General features: G+C 56.8%; 1 protein-coding gene across 1 annotated transcript in view; it reads left to right on the top strand.

The window, feature by feature from the left end:
* Positions 1–1,052: 1,052 nt before the first annotated feature.
* Positions 1,053–10,006, top strand: part of LOC144935606 (uncharacterized) — a 55,590-nt gene continuing 46,636 nt past the window's right edge. The window contains exons 1-2 of the mRNA XM_078862431.1: positions 1,053–1,303; positions 7,484–7,585. Of these exons, the coding sequence (XP_078718557.1) occupies positions 1,105–1,303; positions 7,484–7,585 (301 nt within the window). The 5' untranslated portion in view covers positions 1,053–1,104. The remainder of the gene's footprint in view (positions 1,304–7,483; positions 7,586–10,006) is intronic.

Here is a 10,006-nt window from a genome sequence, read left to right as displayed (position 1 = left end):
ATCCCCCGTATAGCCTTCAAGAGACTCCTGGGGGCAAGTTCTGTTAGCGAGCAACACCGAGCCCGGCCGTCTTTGTCTCCCCAGTGCTGACGTTTACACACCACACCGGGGGGGGGGGGTACACATTTGAGGCTGAGTCGACCGAGGGGAGGCCCGGGACCGCTTCAACGTATAGCTCTCGCTCACAACCCAGGGCCTCATCGATGACATGGGCAGGTTTTGTGGCCGTGACTCGGCCGGCTGTTTGCATGGGCGCGTCCTGGCCTGGAGGAGAAATTCAGGCCGACTGTTTGTAGAACCAGATGTGAACTCAGCAGGCCAGGATAGAGTCTCATGTTGCAAGATATGTGGTGTTGCTGCTGCGTTGGCAGTAGTGGCGCAAAAGCACAATTAACAACAACTCAACACATTCGTCAATAACAACACCGTGGCCTTTGAAAGGAGTATATAATAGGTGACGTTTTGGACCATGCCAGAGAGCCAACGCTCTACTCACTTAACACACACTCACAAACAACCTACACTCAATCACGGCAGTCGCCGTTCGACAGTGACGTCACCACAACTCTTTGTGCCAGGCTAGGTGCACGTTTCGGCCACATGCAATGTGGAAGGCTTGCCGCTCGCAGGAGGTCACGAGACAGACCCCCAGGCGTTATGGTTTAAGTGCTGTGCCAAGCTAGGTGCACGTTGAGGCCACCGTCACGTGAAGTGTGGAAGACGTTTTGCTGCTGGAAGGAAGAGGTCACGTGACAGACCCCAGGTGTTCTGGGTTGACTCACTGTGGATGACTGACGGATACTCAATCACACTCAGGCACACACTCGCGTACACGCCTATTCACTGTTACACACAGACACATTACACAAATTCATATTTTATTTCAATAACCCAGGAAGAGCAATTCCAATATTTAAAAAAAAAATCCTCGTCTCTCTCTCAATCTCCCCCCCCCTCTCTCGCCCGTCTCGCGTCTCGCGCTCCGCCCCCCGCGCCCCGCGCGATTGGCCGCGGGAGTGCGGCAGCGCCGCGCATAAAGAGCGGCGCTCCCACCGCGCATCCCCCAAAAAACAACTCATCCCCGTCGCGCGGACACTCGCCGGCATGGACGTGGCAGGGAGCGCTCTGAAAGCGCCCTGGTGCCCTCCGGGCCCCGAGGCAGGCGCCCGTCCCTCACCGCTGGGCCTCTCACCCCGCGAGGCTTCGTCCCCGTCCGGCTCGCCGCGTCACGCCCTGCTCGTGGTGCTGGGCGAACTCGCCAGCGAGAGTCAAGTGCGGGCCGCGGTGGCGGACGTGGAGAGAGGTGAGAGAGGGCTGTTCGCGAGTGGTGACCGCTTCTACCGTGTCCCCCCCTCCCCGCACCGCTGCCCCCGGGGCTGCCAAGATACTCCTCTTCTCCCCCCTCGTCTTCTGCTGAGTTCTTTACTCTCTCTCTCTCTCCCTCTCTCTCTCTCGCTATCTCGCTCCCGTGTTCGCCGCGTTCCTTGGCCGCTGCTTTGTGTGGCGGCAAGTCTCTGCCTGCTGGTGTCTCGCAGTCTCACCTCTGCCTCTCTCTCTCTCCCTCTTCCCTGGTCAACTTTAATTCTCATCGTGACCTCTCTCTCTCTGTTCCCCTCCACGCTACCCCCACTTATCTCCCATATCCCATGCGCTCCATTCGCACCTCAAATCCGTTCCACTCTCTCCTCTCTTGTCTAGCCTCATCTCCCCTCTTCTATACCCCCCCCCCCACCCTTCCACCCGCACCTCTTCCACGTCTCTTCCCGTCCCCTCTCCCCACTCATCCCGTCGTTTCTCCTCTTTTCTCTCTCCTTTGCTGCTCTCTCCCATCGATTCCTCTTCCGTCATCACCTCGTCTCCCACTCTCACTCGCTTTAACACAGAACTGCATCTCCCACCTCTGATCTCCTCATCTCACCCTTCTACTCTCACCCCCCCCCCAACTCACCCCCTTCTCTCTCCTCTTTCTCCATCGCGTGATTCCACGGGGCATCGCCTTGAAACAAAAGCGTATCCCATGGCGCTGCGCGCGAACGCATCCTGTCCCGTGGAGCAAAGGGCGTAGCCGCTGTCCGTGGTGCTGAATCGATCGTTCGTCCGCCCTCCCAGCGGCAGAGAGGCTAACGCAGCGGTCGCCGACGCGGATTGGGGTCTCGACGACTCGTATCTTCAGCCACGCGATGGCTCAATCGTGAACTGAAACTCAGGCACACCGGACCGAGGGAACGTTGGGCAATGCCAGTGATGGTTGGCTACGTACCGTGCGAAAGAAGTTCAACATGCATACATTCATACTACATCGGCTGTGTTAACTGTCCCCAAAGGAGCAGATTGACTATACATTCATACTCTTAGTATGAATGTATACATTGGCTCAAATAGTAGCGAGAACAAAGGCAAAGATCCACCGTATAGCCCTAAACAGATTGTTGGGGCAAGTGTGATGTTAGCGAGCATCTCTGAAGGCCGTTTGCGGCACTCGAGGGGGACGGGTGGGTGACCAATCACCACGCCCTGACGCTTTTGTCTTTTGTCTCCCGAGTGTTGATGTTTTACACACCGCACCAGGTCGTCATTTGAGGCTGAGTCGACCAAGAGGAGGCTCAGAACCGATTCAGATAATCATTACTGCTGCTAGTGGCCGTGAACAGGAATCGAAGTCGGGTCGCCGGGTTCGTAGCGCAGTAGGTTAACCATTGCGCTACCGCTCCCCATACGCACATACAAAGACAAAGATCCGCGTATAACCTTAACAGACTGTTGGAGCAAGTGCTGTTAGCGAGCACCTATGAAAGCCAGCACGGAACAAGAGGAGGGGAGCGGGGGGGGTGGCAGGACCACGCCCGTCCGCCTTTGTCTCCCTAGTGGCGATATTTACACAACACACCAGGTACTCACTTAAGGCTGAGTCGACCTAGAGGAGGCCCAGGATCGGTTCAGATAATCGCCACCGGTGTTGGAAGTGAGCGTGAATCGACCTCGGGGTGGCCGGGTTCACACACACACACAGAGAGACGGACGTGCACACAGCGCTCGACCCACGTGTCTGTCTGCAGGTTATTTTCATCCCGCAAAATCCTCTTAGTGGCCGGATTACAAATGAGAAAGCTTCAGCACTGCGCGTCGCACCGCCCACCCCGCCTTGGTCTCGCCGCGCCATCGCCGTCATCATCTTGGCGATGGCCTTTACACAAGACAACAACGTTGCATAATTTAATTTTGAATGTAAATCAGTCTTTTTTTTCATGATAATTTTGTCGTATTTATCATTGACGGGGTTTTATCTGGCACGCGATAGCTGCTGTTAGTGGAACTATTCACGTGGCAATTTACACAACTGGTCATCAGAAAATATATATTTTTTAAGAATGCTATCCTCCCAGGTCCACTCTGTCTCTCTTCTGGCCTCTCTATATTATCTGCTATAACGACGTTTCGGCCATTGCCCGAAACGTCGCCTCTAATATGTATTGATTTCTCTTTTAACCCAACAGTGCTATTGACGAATGTGTTGAGTGTTTCATTTTTTGTCCACTGGGAGAGTCACCGAAGGAGCCGCGAAGCTCGTGCCGTGGCCCACGTGAAGCCAACGGCGCAGGGAACAACGTGGAGCCAGTCTGCGACTTTGGGGGACCCCTCGGCACAGCTCACGCGGTCGTGCCATCAGTTGGCATCGGCCGACGTTTCTCTGGGTTCCGCGCGCTTCAGTAACAATCAACGATTGAGCCCTCGCGTGGCTGAATAAATGAGACAATCGAGGTCGCAATCTGCACCGGAGACCGCTGCGTTAGCCTCGCCGCTGCTGGCGGGGCGGGCGGGACGATTCAGCACCACGGAGAGCGGCTACGCCCTTTGCTGCACGGGCAGGAGGCGCTCACGAGCAGCGCCATGCGGCTCGCGTGTTTTGTGTCAAGACGATGCCCCGCGGAACCACACGATGAGAGAGAGAGAGGAGAGAGAGAGAGGAGAGAGAGAGAGAGAGAAGGGGATGGAGGGGAGACGAGGGGGAGAGTAGAAGAGGAAGATGATGAGATTGGAGGTGATAAAACGCACTTCTATGTTAAAGCGAGTGAGAGACGAGGTGATGATGGAGGTGAGAGGTGGGGGGAGAAAAGAGGGAAGTGAGGGAAAGGGACGTGGAAGAGGTGCCAGTGGAAGGGAGGAGAGAAGATGGGAGACGAGGGGAGAGATGGGGTCTCGATAAGACACCGAGGCCCCAATCTCCATCAGCGACCGCTGCGTTAGCCTCGCTGCTGCTGGGGGGGGTGGACGAATGATCGATTCGGCACCACGAACAGCGGCTACGCCCTTTCCTGCACGGGCAGGATGCGCTTTCGCACAGCGCCATGGAGATTCCTGCGAGCGAACAATGACAGCGTTCGTGTCACGAGTCGCCGCATCGTCCAACGCGCTGCATTTTTCGTTTGGTCTTCGTCCAACGTTTCCGTGACGTCCGTTCATCATCGTCATCAGCCGGATCGAATCATCCATCAGTGCATCGATCTCTCTATGCGAGTCTCTGGGTCTCTGTGTGAGTATACGTAGCTCTGTGAGTCTCTATGTCAGCCTATGGGTCTCTACGTGAGCCGGCCAGGGTCTCTATGAGAGTCTTTGGATTTCTGCGTGAGTCTGCGGGTCTTTGGGTGAGTATGTTGATCTCTGTGTGAGTGTGTGTGTGGTCTCTATGGGTGTCGCGGTAGTGTAGCGGTGAGCGCGCTGTGCAACGAACCCGGCGACCCGAGTTCGATTTTCGCTCACGACCAACACCTGTCACGATGAACCGCTCCTGGGCCTCCCCTAGGTCGACTCAGCCTCAAATGAGAACCTGGTGCAGTGTGTAAACATTGCCACTGGGGAGACAAAGGCGGCCGGGCGTGGTGTTGGCCACCCACCCTCTCGTGTACAGTGCCGGCCTTCATAGGTGCTGCTCGCTAACAGCATTTGCCATAACAGTCTGTTAAGGCTACACGGGGATCTTTATCGTTGGCCTCTATGAGAGTCTATGGACCTCTCCGTGACGCTGCGGGTGTCTGTGTGAGTCCGTAGGTTACGTCGCCGATTAGTGCCCGACACTTGCTCTCTGCAGGATGTTGCCACGCGTCCTGCCTGTGAAGGCCCCAGTTGAATCGCAATGGCTTTGCTGACTCTTCGCTCGTGGCTGCCAACTCAACACACGGGAGACGCTCCTCCCTCCACCCATCTGTCTCCTTCCATGTACATGCACAAAAATAAATAAAAGTGTTGTATCTTAGGCATCCCATCAGCCTCCACGGACCTTCTGGGAATGACATCGTAGCGGCGGTATTGGTGTAACAACATTCACCGGTTTAACGTCTGGCAGTTGATCAGGATCGGTTCGAGCTAACGTCTGACTCTGCTGCTGATCGAGGCGGGAGAGAATGAGAGAGAGAGAGAGAGGACAGAGATGGGAGGAGAGGGGACTGCATGTGAAGTGAGGGAGTTGCCTCTCGCCGGCGTGTGACGCATTGAGGATAATCACTGCACGATATTCACTTTTCCTCTCTTTCTCTTTCCCTCTCTCTCTCTTTCTCTGCTCTATTTCGGTTGCTCTATTGCTCTGCCGTCTCTTGTTCTCTGGCGCGTTGTATATCTCGTCATCTCTTTCTTTCCTTTTCTCTCTCTCTCCCCTCTCTGTTTACTCTCTGGTCACTCTCATGTTTACATTTTGTTCTCTCTCGTTTCTTTGTGTGTTCGCTATCTTCATCTTCTCTTTCTCTCTCTCTCTCCGCTCTCCGATTCACTCCTCGTAGTTCCTTCCTCGTCCTCTCACATCTCGTCTCTCTCTCACATCTCATCTCGTCTCTTCTCCATCTCCCTTGCTTCTCCTTTGTCTGATCCCTCTCGCGTATCTCTCCCCGCTCTCTCCGACTCTCTCATCTCTATTCCCTCGCCTTTATCTCTCCCCTTCCTCCCTCCCTCTCTGCTCGCTCATTTCTATTCACCTCCTCCCTCTCCTTTCTCTCTCCGTTTCTCTCTCTCCCCTCCTGCTCCCCACCCCCTCTGCTCGGTCTCCGCAGTGAGGGGGTGTCGCTGCCTCGCGTTGTGGGGGGCGGGGGGGCGGGGGGGCGTGAGGGGGGAATGGGAAATGAAGCGGTGCTTGGCATGGCACGGGGTGGGGGGCATGGGGCAGATGGGGGGCATGGCACGGGGTGGGCGGCATGGGACAGATGGGGGGCATGGCACGGGGTGGGGGCATGACACGGGTTGGGAGGCATGGGACAGATGGGGGGCATGGCACGGGGTGGGGGGCATGACACGGGTTGGGGGGCATAGGACAGATAGGGGGCATGGCACGGGGTGGGGGGCATGACACGGGTTGGAAGGCATGGGACAGATGGGGGGCATGGCACGGGGTGGGGGGCATGACACGGGTTGGGAGGCATGGGACAGATGGGGGGCAGGGCACGGGGTGGGGGGCATGACACGGGTTGGGAGGCATGGGAAAGATGGGGAGCATGGCACGAGGTGGGGGGCATGATACGGGTTGGGGGGCATGACACGGGTTGGGGGGCATAGGACAGATGGGGGGCATGGCACGGGGTGGGGGGCATGACACGGGTTCGGGGGCATGGGAAAGATGGGGGGCATGGCACGGGTTAGGGAGCATGGGACACATGGGGGGCATGGCACGGGGTGGGGGGCATGGGACAGATGGGGGATGGTGGTGATGTTGATGCTGGCTATGATGATTTTGGTGATGATGGTGATGATAGTGATGCTATGATGCCAATAGTGGTAATGATGGTTGCAATGATGATGATCATGCCAAGAGTGATGATTGCAGTTTTGACGATGACTAGAAATCGATGATGATGATGATGATGATGTTTGTGATGATGTTGGTTATGGTGTTGGTGATGATGATGTTGTTAATGGTGATGGTATCGGTGTTGACCGTGTTGATGATGTTAAGGGTGATAATGTTGAGGATGATGTTGGGGGTGATGATGTCGAGGGTGATGTTGAGAGTGATAATGGTGATGGCGATAATCTTCATGGTGCTGGTGTGGTGGTGATGCTGATGGTGATGATGTTGAGGGTGTAGTGGTGATGTTGAGAGTGATGATGATGATGTTGAGGGTGTGGTGGTGATGTTGAGAGTGATGATGATGATGATGTTGAGGGTGTAGTGGTGATGTTGAGAGTGATGATGATGATGTTGAGGGTGTAGTGGTGATGTTGAGAGTGATGATGATGTTGAGGGTGTAGTGGTGATGTTGAGAGTGATGATGATGATGTTGAGGGTGTAGTGGTGATGTTGAGAGTGATGATGATGATGTTGAGGGTGTAGTGGTGATGTTGAGAGTGATGATGATGTTGACGGTGTAGTGGTGATGTTGAGAGTGATGATCATGATGATGTTGAGGGTGTAGTGGTGATATTGAGAGTGATGATGATGTTGAGGGTGTCGTGGTGATGTTGAGAGTGATGATGATGTTGATGATCACGGTGTGGTGTCCAGGTGTGCGAGCCTGGGACGTGGACTCCACGTCGTGCCATCTCGACCAGCAGCTGCAGCTATTCGTGTCGCGACACTCGGCCCGGTTCTCCTCCGATGTCAAAGGTCAGTGACCCCCTACCCCGCCCCCCCCCCCTGGACCCCCAAAAACAAGAGCGCCCAGTCACCATCATGAATCGACAACTTCAAGAGCGCTTACACGTGGGGACGAAACGGAGCACCCGCAGAAGACCCGTGAGTGCGTGCGTGCGTGCGAGGGGAAAACACTCGATCCCATACAGACGGAACAGGTGGAGTTCACATTTTTGCCGTGTGTATACTGGCCTTCTTTCGCACCGTACCTTGCCAACCGTGCCAATCGGAGGTGCTGCACCGCCTTCTCCTGGCAGAGCCGCGGGCTCCTCTTGGATGCCCACCCCCGGGACGGGAGTGTGGAACAGATGGAGATGTGTCCACACACTCTGCTGTACCACCTCCTAGGACAGCCAGGGGCTACGGCTCCTCCTCGACGCCCACCATAGTGGGAAAGAAGTTTCACGGCCCATCTCTGTGTGATCCACCAACTCTCGCTGCTGCCTCCACAGCAGTGCCGGATCAGAGGGGCCACCGCCACCACCACCATCACGGCGCCGTGATATTGACGGCACTGCTGATCCACATTCTCGCTGCCACCGGAATCACCACTCACGTGCCCGCCCTCCCCCCAATACCCCCGATTCGCCACGAAGTGGCGGTGACGTCACCACGGCGCTCGTGCCAGGCCATGTGCACTTTAGGGCCACGTGAAGTGTCGAACGCCCGCTGGCAGGAGGTCACGGGACAGACCCAGGTGCCATGGGTCGACTGACTGAGATGACTGGCAGATGCACGACCTGTGCCCCCAACTGTGCAATCTTGCCGCATTTTAATCGCCCGGTGCCTCCGCTCGTTGTTGTGAGCGTCGCTCCTTTGCCCTCCGTTGTTGTTGGAGGGCGACTGTCTTCAACTGCCCAGTAGCAGCGTCCTTCACGAGCCGCCTCCACCCCCAGCCCACCCACCCTCTTCCCCCCAGCCGCCTGCCCTCCACCGGGACGAACATCATCATCACCATCAACTATTTACAGCCGACGCGCAGCAAAAGTATCGACGCTCTCTGGCCGAATAAACCACCCGGGGTCACCCCCCAACCTCAACCCAAGCAGGGCCTGAGCCTCCATAGCCCTGGGATGGGTGACTCAGACAAAGATCCCCCGTATAGCCTCAACACCATCTTGGGTCAAGTGCTGTGAGCAATCGGCGCCTACCAAGGCCGCCATGGCGCACTGCCATGCATCCACCAATTGTGGTGAGCGGTGGCGCAGTGGTTAGCGCGCTGCGCTCATAAACCGGCCACCCGAGTTCGATTCCCGCTCACGGCCACCAACACCGGTGATGATTATCTGAACCGGTCCCGGGCCTCGCATCGGCTGACTCGGCCTCAATTGAGTACCTGGTTCAGCGTGTAAACATCGCCCTTGGGGAGACAAAGGCGGCCGGGCGTAGTGTTGCCCCCCCCCCCCCCATCTCCCCCTCGTGCACCGTGCAGGCCTTCATTGGTGCTCGGTAACAGCACTTTCCCCCAAATTCTGTTGAGGCTAAACGGGGGATCTTTGCCCAGGGTGAGTGCGGGGAGCGCTGGCCCAGTGGTTAGCGCACTGCGCTACGAACCCCGACGCCCCATCGGTTCGATTCCCGCTCCCGGCCAACCCACGGTGGCGAGTGACGCGGCGAGTGACGCGGACTCGGGTGTCAAAGAGCCGCGCTCAGCTCGACGGGAGCGCATCGGCAGCTGAGCTCGCAAAGTCTGCGATCCGATGCAGCGAGTCGATGGATCGTCGCCAATTCTCCAACTCGACTCTCTCTCTCTCTCTCACACACCGCCTCTCCCCCCACCCCTCTCCCACTTGGTGTTGTATATCGCGTATCTGTACCGAACAACGTGTTCGTTTTTCCGACAAATTGAGCTTCACGAATGCGCTCTCAGCCACCCCCCTCCAGCACCCCTCCCCCCAACCACTTTTTTTTACGCAGAAGCGACTCCGCGTGGGCCCTGAGCCGCATGCCATCTCAATTATTCACGCGGGCAAATGTTCCGCGGCGTTTCGCTGGCATTGCCCCCTCGCTCCGCATCAAACATTGATTTCATCTGAGTGCATCCCCCGGCGGAATCATGCCTAACGAACGCCGGTGCCAGCGGACGGGCAGTCGACCGACTCGCCCGTGTTTCCCGTGGGTATTGGACGAACCAACATCGCACTGCACCGTAGCGTCCAACAACAGTGAGCTCGTCTGAGCACGCTGTAGAGAAACAATGGAAGGGGTTGGTTTTTTTTGTTTCTTCGTTAAGTGGCGGCGGTGGCTACTCTGCACGTGGGCTACGATCTTGCGCCGTGTGTGGAGTCAGCAGCGAGGGTTGGCGGGTCACCGCAACAGATATTGCGAAACTCCCCTTTCGCTTTGGCTGGGCGCGTCGGGGAGGAGCCCGCACCCGGGCTGCGGTACAGCAAA

Source organism: Lampetra fluviatilis, chromosome 13 (assembly GCF_964198595.1).
Source record: "Lampetra fluviatilis chromosome 13, kcLamFluv1.1, whole genome shotgun sequence".
NCBI lineage: Eukaryota > Metazoa > Chordata > Hyperoartia > Petromyzontiformes > Petromyzontidae > Lampetra > Lampetra fluviatilis.
Note: the sequence above shows the minus strand (reverse complement) of the source record. Positions and strands in the feature narration are given on the sequence as shown.